This window comes from Trachemys scripta, chromosome 19 (assembly GCF_013100865.1).
Source record: "Trachemys scripta elegans isolate TJP31775 chromosome 19, CAS_Tse_1.0, whole genome shotgun sequence".
Lineage (NCBI taxonomy): Eukaryota > Metazoa > Chordata > Testudines > Emydidae > Trachemys > Trachemys scripta.
The window spans coordinates 5878312-5897684 of record NC_048316.1 but is presented as its reverse complement, the minus strand read 5'-3'; the positions used below and the strand labels follow the sequence as shown (position 1 = coordinate 5897684).

The 19373-nt window shown below is 37.5% G+C and overlaps 1 protein-coding gene across 7 annotated transcripts in view; it reads left to right on the top strand.

Moving 5' to 3' along the window:
• The window catches only part of PRKCZ (protein kinase C zeta), a 167434-nt gene that overhangs the window by 124537 nt on the left and 23524 nt on the right, over positions 1 to 19373 (top strand). For all 7 annotated transcript variants that reach the window (XM_034753538.1, XM_034753539.1, XM_034753544.1 and 4 more), the window contains 7 exons: positions 920 to 1017; positions 6166 to 6252; positions 7568 to 7703; positions 13585 to 13672; positions 14523 to 14642; positions 17535 to 17614; positions 18247 to 18336. In XM_034753538.1, the coding sequence (XP_034609429.1) occupies positions 920 to 1017; positions 6166 to 6252; positions 7568 to 7703; positions 13585 to 13672; positions 14523 to 14642; positions 17535 to 17614; positions 18247 to 18336 (699 nt within the window). The remainder of the gene's footprint in view (positions 1 to 919; positions 1018 to 6165; positions 6253 to 7567; positions 7704 to 13584; positions 13673 to 14522; positions 14643 to 17534; positions 17615 to 18246; positions 18337 to 19373) is intronic.

Genomic DNA, 19373 nt, shown 5'->3' with positions numbered 1-19373 from the left:
GTCTTTATGTACAGAACCAAATGCATGTTAACACTTGATAGGGATTCTCAGCTCCCATGGAGATCTCAGTTGTTAGGCCTGGCCTGGCAGGATAGCACTAAAGATTGCTCTCTGGAGGTTGCAATCTAGCTTTTACCTGTTGGCCCTCACATAAGAGCACCTGAGTATCTATCCTAGTTGTCTTCGGATTGACTGGAGAGTTGACATGGTGTTGGTCAGCTAGGAACTGGGGAATTCAAGCCCACCAATGCCTAATATTTCCTGCCAGTCACTCCTTGATAAGTATTCGTGGAGTGGGTGGGTTATTGTGGAATATATGCTGTAAAAAAGACATGGGGAATGCCTACCTATGCTGAGAACAGTTATAGTACACGGCCTTTAGGTTTTGCATTTATTAACAGGTTTGGGATATTTTGTTACCATGGGTCTTGGTTTTGCAATGCTGTTCTAGCATCTATTAAATTTTGGAAATACCAGTAGCCTGTGGTCTCCTTTCTCAGTATTTCACCTTCATAGTTTAGCTGATCATAGAAACCATGTGAAACTCAGTGACTTGTACCCAAACAAAGCAAATCGTGGCAGCTCCAGCTGACACAAATGGTTAAAATGTGATATCCGCTTGCTTCAGGACACTTTGAACCAATATATCATTAATACTTCACATATGTTTTCTTATTTTTTAAACTTCATGACTAGTAAATTTTGTTCAGATTCTTCTGGATATTCAGAAAACCTCTGACAAGCTGTTGAAGCACAAAAATATTTAGACTTTCTCTGGGCCAAGTTTTTTTCCATCTTTTTTTTAAAGAATGTTTGTAATAGTGATGCACTATATATACATGTTGACAGTTTCTTTTCTGGCTTTACCCACAGCAGGGTATCCAACAGTAGTTCTGATTCTCCAAATACTCTATTTCAGGATATTGATTGGGTACAGACAGAGAAACATGTGTTTGAACAGGCATCCAGTAATCCATTCCTAGTTGGTTTACATTCGTGCTTTCAAACAACAAGTCGGTAAGAAAGTTTTGAAGTTACTTTGTTTTGAAAATCTTGATCTTTGTACTAACTGCTTTTCATAAAGCAACCATGGCAGTTAGAAAGTGTCGTCTTAGTGTTTTGAGACCTTTGGATGCAAGTATTACTATAGCAACCCTTTGTAGAAATAACACAAGATGACTGTGTGGCCTATTTAATAGTATAGTAACATTCAGATATAGAGATGTAAATGGACAGACTTTTAGGGTAGTAAGTTAGCTGTGTCTCTATTGTATATTTCTGGTCACACAAAATCAGTCTTAAAAAGCACATACTAGGAATTGTCTCTTCTAACAATATTTATTGGGGCAATTAAGACAGCTTTTCTACATAATTTGGACAATTTAAAGGCCGTTCCTACATATTTATCTAGAAGTAATTTTTTTGTATATAGCTGTTTATTATTTTTATGCTTTTGTCACTGTGGCATTTAAATAGGTGGCACAGATTCAGAAAGTTCTTTGGTTCATTTGAGAAAATATTTAATAAATTCTTATCTACTTTCAAATATCAGTGAATTTTTTTTTCTCATCTGCCTAAACTGAAATGGTTTATATTTTTTCAGTATTTTATTGCATGCAGGTATTTAATGTGGGGGGGGGGGGCGCGCGGGGGGGAAATCAAGAGAAATTGTCTTATGCCAGAGTGCATAGGCATGCTGGAATAATGGATGTTTCCAACTGTTAACTTTTTCTTGTATAAGGGTATTCTTATTCATGGCTGAATTTAGGTACCATAGCCCCTTCAGTGCTATACTGACACACATACTAGTCATACAAAATGTTACATGTTGATATTTGGAAGATTTACTTCCTTGGATTCTATTCATGTGAGTAGCATGCAGTAGACTGCCTGCATAACCTAAGCAGGCAGATTTTATGCAGTATTCAGTGGATTTATTTTTATTTAGGCTTATGCACATAGCCATTTAAAAAGGAGCACCTGTTCTTTGTTCCCCATGCATCCTGACTATTCTTAAATACAGAGCCATGAAATGGATCACCTCTGTAACTCTCCCTTCAACATTTAATCATCATATTCACAGTAACCATAACGACCCAGCAGCAAAAAACACCTTCCGATCAGCACCTCCTCTTTTTCTCACTGCTAGTGGAAATAAATGGGCTTTTCAGTTTGCCCTGAAGATCAATAAGGTAGGGTTATTGTGGACCAGAAAGAGAGAAGGAGTTCCAAAGGTGACCTGTAAAGGATGTTATTTAAAAAGGGGTGTTTGCCTTTTTTGTTTGTTGCTTTATGATATATGAAAAAAGTGGTCTAAAGGTTTTTATTTTTGTTTTTTAATTTCTGCTTGTTTTTTAGCTTAGAAATACTAGCAAGGTCAGCTCTGGTCTTTTCTTGATTTTTGCATAAGAGCCTGTGGGATTTATGAGAATATATATTACCACTCACCGAGTAATTGAAGGAAAAGGTTGCTGAAGTGTAATAGATCAGAAAAACAAACAAAAATAGTTTTAAATATTACCTTTTAAAATCCTTTCCTTTCTGCGGCTAAGTTTTCACTCTCTTGGCTCTTGTGATGTTGTCATGTCACTAATACTTCAATTTCATCATGGTGTCTTCCAGGACAGATGAGACCTGAATGACTAATGTAAAAAACAGAGATTTTTTTTTTTTTTTTTAAATCAGGCTTCCTTATAAACATCATAAGAAACAAGAGGAGGGCTGACATCAGAGTTTAGATAAGTCCTTTGCATGTCACTTCTTTGGGAGATTTTCATACTGGAGCAGGTTTGAAAAAAGAGAACATATGGAAATGAATATAAAGTACTTGTCCAGTGTTTTTCTGTGTTGCTTTTGTTGTTGGGATTGTTTTTAGTCCTTTCTCCCAGCCTTGCTTCTCCTTTTTAATCCTGCAGTGAAACCAATATCTGTGTTTGACTTAAGTCTGTTGTCCTGGGTATTGTAATGTCACAAATTCAGCATTATGACTTCACTGCAGGATCAAATGGAAGCAGGAAACTGACTGTGAGGAAGCAAACTTATTCAAGTGCAAGTAGTGTTGATAATCGGCACACAGGAAACAAACAGTAACATGGGTAAGCTCTATGTTTAAGTCCTGTATTAGAAATTTTCTTTCCCTAAGCAACACCTTTAAATATTAGATCAATGCTTGGTGTGCGATTTTTACTTTTAAACTTAAATATATTTTAGATTGTATTTGTTAACAATAACAAAGTTACAATAAATGTATATACTTAGAGAAATAGTATAAAAGAGAATTTCTCACTACCTTTTTTACTTACCTGGATGATGTCACTAATCCTTACAGTACAAAAAATGCAGTTCCCTACATTTTTAGGAATCGGTGTCATTTATTATTGTTAAAGTAAGAGAGGTACACATGGTACTTAACTGAGTGTATTTTTTTAAGTATCTCCAAAAAGAAGGTGGTCAGTCCTTTGCTTTGGATTTTGACTTAATTTGGAGTTGTGTTTTCAGAGGGCTTTCTCTGGATGGAATTCATCAGTTCTTCTATATTGGTTAATCTTTACAAAGTATGTATTTTAGAATTGGATGAGCAGTGGGGAGAATTTGCCAAATATGTGTGGGGAAAGGAAGGAGTAGAGAGAAGAATTTTTAATTCTGGAATAATTGGGTGCATAAAGAAAAGCTGCTTCTGAGGCAGCTTCCGTTTTCATGAGAAACACTCACTCAGCATATTGCTATTCTGTAGGACTATTTAACCTTGTCAGTTTGCATGGATCATATTTTCCCACATATGGTATCTTCCCTCCAGTGTGTAATAAGTCTTTTCATACGGCTGATCATTCCACTTGTATTTTCCCTACCCCTACTGCATTTTCTCTTGTGTGTTTTGAGGAGTGCATTGCAAAATTCGTTTTGAAAAGCCAGTAATAGGCCCTGATAATGCAGCCATTAACTTCAGGGGGTATACTATGTAGAATATTACAGAATTGGACCCATAATGGTTATTACAATGTCTCTGAAGATATGTTTCAGACTTAAAAAAACCCAGGCTGCTTATTCATCTGTCTCCAAAATGTTCATAAAGTTCTGGTGTTTCCTGCAAAATCTTTGTAACCACCCCTGCTTGACATACTGCCTTTCTGTAATGCAAAGTAATAAGCAATGCTGATTTATCAACAAAAAGCAAAGAAGGCTAAGGCCAGTTGTCTTGCTTTGGACAAAATTTACATATGAAATTAGTCAATGTCCTCTCTGATTACACTGTGTTGTGCTATGAAGTAGAGAATCATTGCATGCAGGTTAAGATGCCAATGGATGAGACTTTTATGAGTTGTTGTTGAATTATGATGTGGTAAATTGGATTTTCCCAAGGTTACGAGATCATACTCTTTTTATATTAAGGTGGACCTGTATCCTATACTAGGCAAGGGGTTGAAAAAATAAGTGTATTAGTTTAGCTTCTGCTACTGTGGGCGGCGGGGGATTATTCAGTTGCATTCACATTCAGATTCTTTTAGTGTCAAAGTTTCTAGTCAAAGTCAAAGAACAGAGCTATTATAATCCTAGCTGGTCCTGTTGGCCGCACCAAATTTAATTTCCATTTCTAGTGAAAAATGGCCACACCTGAACTCATCAGACTCCTAGTTTTATTACAGGTGGCCATACAGAGCCAGGCATTTCTGTATCCTTCGAATTTAGAATGTTTCTCACAGAATGGCATTGGGAGCTCGGATTGTTGTATTCAGCATATAAATAGAATTATCTTTATTTTTATGGGTGCGTATAAAGATCCTGATACAATTTAGAACTTTATTTGGAAGAGGAGGATTGTTGTGAATCATATGTGATTGAAATCATTAGAACTCTTTTATTTTGCTCAAACATAAATTTGTTTTTCTACATTTCTCTGTAGTGTGTCTCCAGACATCTTTCTTCAGTGTGTCAGTTTTGGCTTTTCATAAGCTAGTGCAAATAACAGCATAATAGTTGTATATTCATTAATGCTCAAAACTCTACAGTGCTTCCTGACCTTTTTAATGCTGGTAAATTAATAATAAAACTAGTCATCTTAAAATAGGTTTACTTTTGACTTGTGTTTTGGTTGGTTTCAAATGTAACAAGCCTATGTGTGTAAACTTTGTTTTTCAAATATGAAACTTCAGATTTCATGCTTGATTTAAAAAAAAAAAACAAAACACCTTCAGTCTAAAACAGTATTCAGTATTTTGTCTAATACTTATTATATCAAAGTAAATCTGTGCCAGACTCCTAGATGACTGATCCTTATTTAGTGGCAAATAATAAAATTTCATCTAATGAGAAACTGTTTTTGTTCGTTTGTTTGTTTGTGTACACTGTTATGTTAAAACGTACTTATAATCTAACAGTCTGTTTTCTAAGCCATTCAGAATACAGCTATTCAGTAGCAGTACACGGAGAAATTTGATACTATTCCCTATTTCACGAGACAGACATTGCAATCTGCATCAGTCATTTGATATGATAGACATAGCCATTAAAATAAGATGTTTTCATAGTATAAATGTCTCGTTATTTGAAAATTAATGACTATTTTGCTCCTGCATTTGTTTTTGATAAAGCCTTTGGTTTTCAATTTATCATCTACTTGCCATACTCCAGTGACAATATTTTATTCCTTTGTCGCAATCTCTGACTGTTTTAAACTTTTAAAATATACATCTGATACTGTATTACACTGACAGCCCACAATGGTACTTGGTTACTTTCAGCAACCTCTGTTATCCTTTTCATATGTTTGGGTAGTTATGTTGGCTTCATGCCAAACTCAGACCTAGTGTTAAACAGGTACACCTTCATTAAGTTCAAATCAATTTCTTCATTTGTGTTTTTCTATTGAAGTATTCTTATACATGCTTTTAAATTATGGATGTCATGTACATACCACAGACATGGGTGTATTATAAATTAAATAGATGCTCTTGTTTTGTTTCTAAATGGTTATTAATTTTTATTGTAATTACAATTTTAAATGCCTAACTTGAGAGGGCAACTCAGAGGAACATTTTTAACTTTAGATTTTGTTGTCGTTGGAGTGAAATATTAACTGTGACCTTAGTAAAAATGTGAGTCTTATGGAATTAAAAAAGTACAGTTTTCCTTGAGTTGAAATCCATTTATTGCATTGTATATTTTCAGATTGTTTCTTGTCATAGAGTATGTAAATGGGGGAGATCTCATGTTTCATATGCAACGGCAAAGAAAACTTCCTGAAGAACATGCAAGGTATTTTACTAATGCATTGATAAATGTGATAATTTTCTTATAGTATCATTACAAAGCACAACATAAAATAGTTTATCTTAAATGACAGCAAGAGAATATAAAAATTTCAAGGGAAATTGCTGTAGGTGATTTGGAAAGTTTTAAAAAAATTCATAGATTCATAGATTCTAGGACTGGAAGGGACCTCGAGAGGTCATCGAGTCCAGTCCCCTGCCCGCATGGCAGGACCAAATACTGTCTAGACCATCCCTGATAGACATTTATCTAACCTACTCTTAAATATCTCCAGAGATGGAGATTCCACAACCTCCCTAGGCAATTTATTCCAGTGTTTAACCACCCTGACAGTTAAGAACTTTTTCCTATTGTCCAACCTAGACCTCCCTTGCTGCAGTTTAAACCCATTGCTTCTTGTTCTATCCTTAGAGGCTAAGGTGAACAAGTTTTCTCCCTCCTCCTTATGACACCCTTTTAAATACCTGAAAACTGCTATCATGTCCCCTCTCAGTCTTCTCTTTTCCAAACTAAACAAACCCAATTCTTTCAGCCTTCCTTCATAGGTCATGTTCTCAAGACCTTTAATCATTCTTGTTGCTCTTCTCTGGACCCTTTCCAATTTCTCCAATTAAAAAGCTCAACCTTAAATTTGGAAAGCAGTTCATTTGAAAGATAAATAACCTTTGTATTCTACAAGGACATGAGGGTTTTTTTTTGTTTGTTTTTAAATAAAACATTTGATAATAGGAACAACTAACTGTCATTGCTTTTATATTTGATTAACAGTTCTCTGAAGTGCATTGCTGATGTAGGGTTTAAGTGTTTTGGTGAACATAGTTAAGGGAGTTTTAAACAGAACCTATTAAAAAGTACTGTCTTGCAAGTGTTGGTATTATAGACACAGGTCTTGCCTCTGCATTAGAATAGTTGGTGTAGATTTTACCAGCTCAGAAATCCAGTTCTGATACCCAGTATTTGAGTTTTACAGCTTCAGAGAAAAGTTCAATAGTATGATGGGGGAAAAAATTTCTTCATTATCAGATTGAAAAAAAATTACTTGCTATAAGTCTTTAGCTTCGTAGACAGTGGCTATATTTTTTAATTATTCATATTTTGATTGTAACAGCTACTTTGGGATGAATTTAGGGGTTTTGTTGTTTTTATCCTCTCCATGGTGAGAAGCTCTGGGACTCTGTTAGCTTTTCCTTTTTACTTTGTTCCTTTGGTTTCAAAAATTGTCATTGGGTTTTTCAAGTTATGCCAACTTTTGTGTAATTCTTCTAGTAATGAATATGGCTCTTCTTTTTTCCTGTTTAAGATTTTATGCTGCTGAAATTTGTATTGCTCTGAACTTCCTACACGAGAGAGGAATAATCTACAGAGATTTAAAACTAGACAATGTTCTGCTAGACGCAGAGGGTCATATCAAGTTAACAGATTACGGCATGTGCAAGGTAAGGTTCTCCTATGATTTTCTGTCTTTCCTTATAATTCTACTGTGAATCTGTATATGTTAATCTAGTTGTGTCAGATAGTCTTGTTGAATCAAATTCTACAGCCAGCAACACCAAAGTAAATCTGAGACCTGAAGTTTGCCTAGATTAATGTAAGTGTAACTGAGCCTAGAATTTAGTCTTAAACTGAAGTTCTGCTCTGAAAAATTACTTCTGAAAAATGGCACCACCTTGCTCAACAAATCTATTTCTTGGCTGTATTCCAAGTCACACTGCTGAATTTGTGGACAAAAATAAAGTTATTGCTATTTTTGTCCTGTTAGACCTGCAGATTCAACACAGCTATGAGTGCTGAATTCTGTTCCTTCACATGTATTACCAACAGAACTGTTAACTAAATTCAATCTCAGGACCAGATATGGCCAGACTGCTTTTACACCCACATAATTTCATTGAAGAAAATGAATTGTAACTTGCCTTTATTTTAGAATAATCACATTCTATTACAATACTTTGGGAGCCAAAGTCACAAGGGGTTCCATAGTTAGATAGTAATTGATTCTTGACCTTTTGACTAAGATGAAGTGTAGGGACATGTTATACCAGAGATGTAGCTATGAGAATGAAACCGTGCCTCTTGTCCTGTGCAGCTGTAAGCCCCATTCCAGAGCATAGCCACTTCACCACAACGCTGTGCAGAATAGGTTTGTTAAGGCAATTTCAGCATCTGTGAGAACGGTTTTCGTTAACTCTTCTATTCCGGACTTCAACTGCCAGCTAAGACTGGATGTTGTGATCAATGATGAGGAACCAGAAGTGAATTATCGCTGTGACGGTTCCTCCCCCCCCCCCCCCCCCCCCCCCCGCCCCTTGGAACTGGGGTACCACTGAGCTCACCTGACCCACCAGCCTGGGCTCCCTTTCACACTGTGGTGCTGTGATAAGTTGCCAAGCTCTCCACACTTGCTCTTTCATCACACACACACACACACACACACACACATAGATAGGGACACACCCAGCTGTAGCTTCACAAACAGATGCTGAGATCAGCTCTGCATGGGAAGGCTCAGCTAAGGCACCTCCCAGTTGCTAAGGCACGCACTCCCCTCCAGAGTGTAAACCCAAAATTATACTGTCTTGCACTGTACAGGGAAATGTACAGCGTAAGCTCATAAAATTCGCCCCCTCCCTCAATGTGAGGGGGGAGAGAGAGAGAGCTGCAACAGCTTTCTGCCCCAAGTTATAATTTTCACAAACACTGCTGTTAGACAAAACAAAACAAGTTTATTAACCTCAAAAGATAGATTTTAAGTGGTTATACATGAGAGCAAACAGATGAAAGCAGATTACCTTAGTAAATAAACAAAACCACAAACAGTTTAACATAGTAGATAGGTAGGATATGAATTAGCAAATTCTCACCCTGAGTGATAAACAGGCTGGCAGATTCTTAAGGCACAAGTTGACTTGGCTTTCTCGGGTTTTCACACACAGGCTAAAAATCCCTCTAGCCTGGGACCATCACAGTTCAGTCCTTGTCCCTCAAGTGTTTCCGGGTGTATTGTTGTAGGGAGAGTGAGGTACCATCATGATGTCATTGTCCCCCTTTTATATATTCTTCCCACTTGCTGGAAAGCTCTTTTGTTGTGACCTGGGTCAAACAGTTCCCATTGTGTAGTGCTATCTCTGAGAGGTTTCTACTGTACACAGTTCCTGGGGTAATCCTTGTGCTTGTGTGCATCTCCTCAATAAGCCATTTACATTGGTTGGCCTTTTTACTGTTGTACCTGAAAGGCTGCTTGTGGGTGATTTCAAACTCACAACATGTTTCAGTAACACCTACATAGCCTACCTTCACATACAATGATAGCCACATACAATGATAGCACATACATTCCAATGAGATATTAATGTCTAGTATATTAAGATTTTTAGAATGAAACCTCACAAGGCATACTTTGTACAAAACATATCCTAATTACATGACAGTGGTGAATATTGGGGTGCCAGGGTGTCACAATCCCCTTCGAGAATCTGGTCGCTCCCTTCATTGAGACACAGGAATGGAAAATGGAGAAATAGACCCACACACCCTGGTTGATACCTTGAGAGAATGGGGATACTCCACTGCCATTCACACACTGATCGTCAGAGCACTGGGTGCCTGGGACCGCAAGAATGAGACTGTTTCAGGACTGTAAGGTACCCAGACACTACTCCAGGCTGATAGAGTAGTTGATAGTTTCAGATACCACTATATTGAACACGTTACTGGACACGGCCAATCTGAGGATAAGATCTAGACCACTAACTGAGAAGCGACAAGTCTGAAGGCTTCTTTGAACTGATTTAACTAACTAGTGTACTTTCTTTTTCTATGTTACATGCTTAACCTCTAATCCTCATCTGTATTTTCTGCTGCAGGCAATTGTCAGCTCATATCGCTTTTCTCTTTCTTCATTTGCAATCCATGGGTATAATGTTGTTTTTGACAAGAATGAACTGATATGGCATGGGTATTTATAATGTGTATTCAACAATTTGTGTTCTGTAACTTTAAATATTCTCCAATAAAAGTTTTAATTTGTTTCATATCTGATACGATCTCTATTAGGAGACTAACCCTGCACTTCTAGGGGGATGGCCTTGATGAATTAATACAATAGGTCTTTTCCATCTCTAATTTTTATGATCCTGTATATTTGAATTGTATTAGCCCTTTTCAATGACTGTCTCTCTTGGAGGATTGGAAATCTAATACATTAGAGTTGGCACTGGCAGGGCTGGCTCCAGGCACCAGCCGAGCAAACTGGTGCTTGGGGTGGCAGCTTGTAGGAGGTGGCATTCTGCCTAGTCCTAGGGCGGCACGGCCGCTTTTGTTGTTGTTGTTTTGTTCCGCTTCGGCTGCCCTGTAGGGGACAGTGGCGTGGAGGACGGGAGCGCCCTGCAGCAAGCCTGGCAGGGCAGCCCGCGTCCTTCCCTCCCAGCCGACCGGAGCGTTGTGGAGCCCTCCCAGCAGGGGGCATGGCGGGAGGGGCCGCGTGGCAGCGCCCCGCTGAAGCCCTGGCCGCCCCCCTTCTCTCTCTCCCCCCGCTCCCTCCCCCCGCTCCCTGGCTCCGGCTGTGCCGCAGGTTGTTCTTTTTTTTTTTTTTTTTTTTTTTTTTCTTTGCTGTTCTGGCCGCCCCAAGTGGCAGCCAGAAAGCCAGAGCCGGCCCTGGGCACTGGAACTTTTTAGCACTGAATAGCACTTTAGAAAGCACTATTTCATAAATTTTGATCAAATGCAACCTGTACCTGAAGAGAGACTGAGGCAGGCAAATACAGCCCTACAGAAGGTTATTTGGAGCCTGATTTTAAAATGAATTGTATTTTAAATAAACGTCAAAGCAGATATTAAGAAGCTCAAGTAAATTAATGAACTATGGAGGACATACCTCTCAGGGGACTTGTAATGGGATATTACCTCTTTGGGTTGCTGCTTTGACACACACTAATACTTGCTGACAGTTGTTGTCTCCAAGTTATTGGCCCATGTGAAATTGGATGAGGGTCTCAGTCTAGTTTGTGATGGACTGCCAAGTTCCCAAAACCAGCAACACAACTAGCATCCTTTTTGTCAATTTCAGAGGGTCAAGCGATTGAATGGAACAAGTTAACTGAGCTGCCTTCTAGTCTTACCAGGGGTTCCTCCAGGTCATTATGCACATTAGCAGTGGGGCACTGTGGAGGGGCTTGCCTTGTCACTGCTTGTGATATACCTCTTCAAGGGATCAATAGGACTTCCGTTTTCAAGGACTCTTATCTTATGTGTAGCACCAGCACTAAAATTCATAACCTGGAGTAAAAAGGCAGCAATTGCAAAAAATTATGAATTGTTTTAATCTTTAAAAATAACAAACACCTCCCCAAACTCCCAGAAATGAGAAACACTTTATTCTTTGTCTAAAAGAAACAAATTAAACATTATGAATGTGTCAGGATTAATAATGTCCAGGGTGGATAAAAATCAATGATTAAAAAAAAAATCGGATTTTTTAATTTAAAAAAATTATCTAAAGATAGTTTTAATTAAGGTACACTATAGCTCAAAGATATCTCATCATGGAATAGGGATTATAAATTCTAAGTCTATAGTAGGAGACAATATATTCATGTAATGTTGTTTTTAAGAAAAATTTTGTAAATGAGTTCAATAGTTCATGGATTAGGGACCCAATCTTATAGGGTTCCAGGGGCTTCTTTATAGATTATTTAGGTTAATCTTTTTATCTACCCAATGGGGCTCAGTGCTCAGTCTAGAAGATACCATCAGAGATGCTTAGTTTTGAGTTCTCAAACTGTGGACTTGACTCCAGAGAGAACATGCTTGTTAACAGCAAAAATGTTTTTAAACAAATAAATAATATATAGAGTTGAGAAATAACAGACCTCAACCCTATTGTCCCTCTGCAAATTTGTGCACATACAGTCAATCCCTTACCTCTCTCTAAAAGTGCAAAGTTTCAAAAAGTTCAATGAATAGAAGATTGTTGGGGACAGAATAGATCTGGACAAGGAGAAGTCTGGAGATAAATGTGAGAAGGGATGGACAGGCACTAGAAACAAAAGTGAAACTGTTTGAGCAGCATATTCCGAAGTCTTGAGGTCTTTCTGAGTGTAGCCTTCATTGATTCAAGATCTACCATACCATTCTCTCACTAGAAGGAAAAACTTATAATGGCAGCAGGCCGTAAAAGAGACCCATTCAAGAAATATGTTTGATGATGATATTTTAAAGAAAGTCACACCAATGAACTGGAGGAAGTCACTCAAGCACTGTTGAAGAGATAATCTCGCTTTTAACATCAGTAGCTTCTTCTGCTGGTGTAGAAAGAATATTTTCTTCCTTTGGACTAATTCATTCCAAATTGAGCAATGGTTTGGGACCTGAAAAAGCAGGAAAGCTTATTTTTCTTTTCCCGATTATGAACAAACAGAAAAATGAAGGTGAAGACGACTGAGTTAGCTGCAGAAGCCAATATTTCAAGTTTCTCAAGTTGACCTGGCTGACATAGTCGATTTAATTTTTTGTTTTTTTCTTAAATATTTCATTTAACTATTTTAGTTAAAAACAATTTAAACAAAAACAAACCTAATTTTAAAGAACTTGAATCTTTAACTAAATTCAAAAATTCATATGCTTGTTTTGTTAAAATATTATGTTTGCTGTTGAAGAAAAAAATCCCGAATACGTCACGTTGTTGTTTTAGTTAAATAAAACCGTTTAAATGTCTGTCTGGTGGGGATCTCCTCCTAATACAGCCTGGCAAGAAAATCCTCCAAATATTAATGATTAACCTGTTGAATTGAAGATAGTTCACCTCCCAGTGACTTCATAAATATCTGCTTCAAATACCTTTGCTAAATGAAATAACCAAACAATCATTCATTTTCTGATATGGCTGTAAAACTAATATGAAATTTTTTTTCAAAATAAATCACTGTTTAAAAATGTATAGTGTGTACCTTCTAAAAATGAAACCTACATCTATCGGAGTTGTGAAGAATATGTATTAAGGTTATAACAACCAACAAGAATGCACTTTTATGTTGAAATCCATGATTAAATAGTCTTCCTGACTAGTGATTTAAATCAAATCCACCCTGGTAAAGTCACACACACTTACCATGATGAAGGGCTGTAAAAAAAATTATAAGTTTACCTTGAATGGTAGGAGTTTTGGGGAGGAGTCTGATCACTACTTTGACCCCTGGAATCCTGTTGGTATATGGAGGCATCTTAGACTCCTGGTTTGAAATACTTACAAAAGCTTGGTTGAAGGGAACTTGCTGCAGGTAGAATTTAACTTTCAAAAGATGAATTGGTTTATTCCAATAGGAAGGATTGGGCCCTGGTGACACTACAAGCACTTTCTGTGGAACGCCAAATTACATTGCACCAGAGATCCTAAGAGGAGAAGAATATGGTGAGTTGGGGCATAAACTTGTAACAGTTTAATTACAGTGAATCACTAATTAAAGTTCCGATTTGCAGGGCATTAAGAGTACATTTTTAATTAAGCTTACATGGTTTTACTCTGTTATGTACCGGTAAGATGATTTTTTTGTTTGTTTGTTTGATTTTTTTATTTTCTCAGATGTACTTCAGACCATTTTAGTGTTTTTTGACCTTCACAGTCATGGATGTGCAGCTTCTATTAAAAGATATTTCCAGAAAGGGTGGGCTTTTTCCTGAAAGAGAATTCCTGCTTTGTGCTACAGAGCAAATACCACAACCCAACCCTTTTATGTTGGTTTGAGCTTTCAGATACAACAACTGTTTGGATCAGGGTATCTGACAACAGAAAACATAGAATTCAAAACAGCAGTAGTTTATAGGAGCACTCTAACTACTATTGTGAATTGAGAAGTGGCCTATCTAAGATGGTAAAATACCTGAGTACTGTCATTTTCCTATATGGTAACATAGCATTCACAACTTTTAAAAATCCTAAAGTACCTTCCAGCTTTAAGTAGTATATTGACCTTTATCTTGGCACTGTTAATTGAAGTCTCACTCTCTTATGGACCGTTATGGCCCAGCTACAAGTTCCTGAACAAATTACCTTTACTAATTTTTCTCCCAAGTGCTCTATTAAGGGCTATTCCTGTGAGGCACTGAGCCTGCTGCTAGGGGTTTTGGTGGGAGTTGAGGATTCTCAGCTCTCTGCAGAATCAGGTCCTTAATCTCCATCGATGATGCAATAAATGTTGTTGTAACATTATCCTAGAACCCAGGATTTATTACCTGAAAATGTGCTCTTTAAATGCTTATAGGGTTCAGTGTGGACTGGTGGGCTCTTGGTGTCCTGATGTTTGAAATGATGGCAGGAAGATCTCCATTTGATATAATAACTGACAATCCAGACATGAACACTGAAGATTACCTCTTCCAAGGTATATTTAAGATTTTTCTTTGTTGGTTTTGGGTTTCAATTTTTTTTTTTAATCCCTTTGAAGGAAGAACAAAACACTAAATAATGAAAATTAGCAGCCACCTTTTACATACTGTGGGTGCCTTCTCTTCCTTTTAATTTCCTACACAGCAAAGTTTTGATAGAGGGCTCAGTAGTTCCCATCATCTCATGACTACCAGTGATATTAGCGTAGGTAAACAGGACTGTGGTATTTCTAATTCAACATTCAAGGAACTTAATTTTCTGGGACAAAAAACTAGGACTCCGAGTTAGTCTCTTTCAGATTGGACTTTGTCTAAAGATATGTCTAGACTGCAGCTGGCCGCATGCTTCAAGCCTGGGAAGGCAGACACAGGCTAGCTCTGCTAAAAATAGCAGTGTGCATGTTGCGGCATGGGTGGCAACTGAGACTAGCCACCTGAGCTCAGACCCAGGTAGGCAGGCGGGTCCAGGTTCAGGTGCCTATCCTGAGCCATCACCCCTGCCACAACAACCACACAGCTATTATTAGCAGGCTAATTTGAGAGGAGCTACTTACTATGTATTGGTCTTCCTGGGCTGGGAGGCATGCTCCCAGTAGGGTGACCAGACAGCAAATGTGAAAAATCGGACAGGGGTGGGGGGTAATAGGAGTCTATATAAGAAAAAGACCCAAAAATCAGGACTGTCCCTATAAAATTGGGACATCTGGTCACCCTAGCTCCCAGCTACAGTGTAGACTTACTCAATGAGATCCACAGTTCAGAAGTAGCTGTTGAAAATAAGGTTCAGACATTTTGGGTTGGATGTGTGTACATGCCCTCTTTGAATTGCAGTTTAAGAACATAAATCCATCATTCTATTCAAGAAAGACATTATCATTCACATTACTCTTATACTCTGGGATATTTTTCTCTTTCACCCTAGTTCTTTGGTACATATGTTTATATTCTTTGTATGTCTTTCATTTTGTTACATTATTTTATAACTTACTTTGAATGTATTGAGCATTATGGCAGATGTGCTTCTAGAACTTGCTAGTTGCTTCCTACAGTGTGTTATACCCCAAGAGTACTGACCTATACATTTATCCCACTTAGAACAGTTAATCCAATAAATACAATATAAGCCTTGTTAATAGTATTAGACTTGATGGTGGTCTCTAGAGAGCTGACTGGTCATGTGCAGCTGGCTTGCCTTGGTGCCAGTCAAGAGAAACAGAACAGGTGGGAGGGAGAGATGAAATGAAGACACAGTAGACAGCCTGACTGACTTTCTTCAGAAAGGGCAAAACACTCATTGTACCAAAGGCTATTAATAATACTTCAGTGCTGTTTCTTTTCCACTAAACCAACTGCTGTAATTGCCACAAGGATGTTAAGTTGTTATCAGTAGGGACAGAAGGTGGTCATGAAAGAAAGGGGAGTCAGTGCATGAGACAGTATCTCTGCTAGGTTGTGTCCAGAGTACGGAAAGGTTTTTGAAAACTATATTATACGAAGGCATTGAAGGAACTTTCTGGGCACCAACCATATCTACCTATAATTTTGCTCCAGATAACTTTTTCTGTTTCCTTATGGTGATTTCATGGTAGCAGTGTCATAAGTTACTTCAATAGCAACTGGTTTGCATGGGTAGCAGTGTGCCCATTATTCTAATCACATGTAGCAGTACGCACAACCGTATCAAGTACAGGAGTAACGCTGAAAGTGCTTGATTAGTAAAGAGTGAATTTCAAAGGTGTATGTGCATAGTCTGAGAGACGGAAGAGGGTTGGAAGGAATTTTCCCCCAGGTCAGACTGGCGGTGACCTTAGGGTTTTTGTCGTCTTCTGCAACATGGGGTATGGGTCACTCACCAGAATTCTCTGGGTATATCTCACTTAATAAAATTCCCTGCCATTGCAGGGACCTCAGGCATTGGTGCACAAAGATCCCTCCTGTTCTATGCCTGAGGCTTATAATAGTTTAGTCTCCTGTGGGCTGTAATACTTTGGGTGTTGGATTTAGTGTGCAGATGCTAGTTAGTGCTTGTGGCCTGTGATATGCAGTTCTGGCCTTAAATTCTGACTCATTCTGAAATACCTTCTAGTGACCAATCTGAGTGCCAGCGTGAGCAGTCTCAAACACTGTTGTGTACTCTTTAAAGTGCATAACTAGTCTCCAAACTACTCCTTGAGGGGGAATACTCTATAATGAAGGAAGAGGGTGGCTTGTAATGACACAATGGGGAATCCCCACAACCTCAGGTCCAGTGTAATATTTCCTCAAGTGTTCAAAAATGTGAGATCACATTTATAAAACCCCTTGATCAGGACTTTAAGGAGATGAAAACCCTTTATACAATGTGTTTATCAATATGACAGATGGGATGAAAGAAATGATGCATGAGATTAAGAATTTTCAGAAAGTCTTTAAATGTCACTGCTACCATAGCACTTTTCACGTGAAGATTCCAAGATACAGACATTAACTAGGTAAGCCTTGCAAAGTTAGAGAAAAGCAAATGCTCATTTGACGGTTGTGGAAGCAGGAACTAAATGTTGAAGTGACTTGCCACCGTGGCAAATGACTCGTAATCCCCTGCTCTTACCACTGGACACATTGCCTCCAGCTTTTTGAAAACAAAAATGAATACTCTGCTTTTCTCTTCTGAGTTGTCGTTAAAAGTCCATTTTATAATACTTTTAGAAAAGATATTAACCAGAGAGAATGGTATGACTTTTTACAAAAAATGTAAAGCCTGGCAAATTTTGCAGAAATAACTTAAATAGTTGTCATAGGAGCACATTGTCCAGGCAGTAATACAAATAAAAAAGTTTTTATTAAAATCATAGTGGATGTCATATAATAGAGCGCAAAACAGTTTGCTTTTTTTTTTAAACTTGTAACAGTTATCCTTGAAAAGCCAATCCGGATTCCAAGATTTCTCTCTGTCAAGGCCTCTCATGTCTTAAAAGGATTTTTAAACAAGGTAAGTTTTACAACATTGTGTTATTTATATACATTCAATAGCTCAGAGCTTCATGTTATAAAACATAAATTAATTAAAAACTTAAAGAACTGTAAAGAAATTTTAGAAAATCAGGACATATAGCTTCCAAAAGCAATCTTTCAAATTGCTAATTTTTTGTGTGAAAATTTCATAGCATGGAACTTCATTTAAAAACTAAGCGTGTTTGGTTACTTAGTGAAATGGAATTTTATTATGAAACTGAGTACAAAACCTAAGATAATTAATTATTGGTCTATGCTTGCAAACAATTATTAAATGAATAGTCCTTACTAATACAAGCAGACAAAGTGAAGTCAATGGAACTATTATCTGTGCCAATAGGGAAAACAGCACATTTACTAAGTAAAATCAGAATTTTTATATCACGAGAAATGTTGTAAAATAAAAAGTCTAAAATGAATTTTCAAACCCATGAAATTCAGAAAACTAGATTGCCTTAATTTATTTTACCAATAGTTTATATACTGCTGCCTATCCTTGTATAATCTACATGGGTCAGTGAAAAACTGGAGAATTTGTCATGATAAACAATAAAAAAGAAGTGTAAAGACAAACACAGTCTTGATTGTGTTTTCTTTTGTCTTCCACAGGATCCCAAAGAAAGGCTTGGCTGCCAGCTAGAGACAGGATTTTCTGATATCAAGTCTCATACATTTTTTCGCAGCATAGACTGGGATCTGGTAAAAATAATTTATTCTACTTAAGTATGTTAAATAGAAGCATGTTCCTTCAATGTTTTAATTACTGTGTGCATGAACCTATCATGGTAAACACTGCTAATGAATACTCTCTTCAAAAATACAGTTGCTCATAACTGAAAGAATACATCAAACCTCTAAAAGTATTCATATAAAGTATTCTTCGGCGTCATCAGTTTAGGTTTTTATTAATGTAAAAATGTTGGAAACTAGATTTATTTCATGGTCAAAAATGTGACTTGTTACCAAATATTAAGTGTAGCTTCACTCATGGTCTTTACTTTAAAAATGTGAGGTTAAATTTTTAGTAAAAGGACAATTGTGATATTAGGTAGAAAATAACAACAAAAACACATGATTTAAACCATAATAAAGCCTTGGGGGCCAATTAATTCCCTGAGTTCTATTGGTACTTGTGCTGCAGCTCCTATCATTGAAAAGTCCACCTGGTGCATTACAAGGACCTCTCTCTCCAAGAAGTACTGGGGTTAGAATTTGTCTGGGAGAGCCACAAAATGGGTAAGGTATGTCAAGATGGGGTTGGGTCAGAACATCGAGAACATATGCTGATTTAGCAGAGATCTTCTGCTTGTGGAGCCCTGCTTTCAATTTAAAGTTGCTGCTACCTGGCAACTGCTGCCAACATGTACAGATTGCAACCTATTGTTCTTGATGGTCTGAAACAAGCTCTCTAACTTTTGTCTAACTCCTATATTTAATTATGTATTAGGCAGGTCTAATTCCTGGGAGGCAAATATCATAAGCAAGTCTCGAGTAGTGCTAAATGTAATGGGGACTTTGGAAGAAGTAGCACCCTGGTATTCTGTTCTGGGGGTGGGGGAGAAACACTAGAGTGAAGCTGTTATTAATGTATGCAGTATTTAGCATAAGAATGGCCATACTGGGTCAGACCAAAGGTCCATCTAGCCCAGTATCCTGTCCAACAGTAGCCAATGCCAGGTGCTTTAGAGGGAATGAACAGAACAAGTAATCTAGTGATCCATTTATATACATGGCAT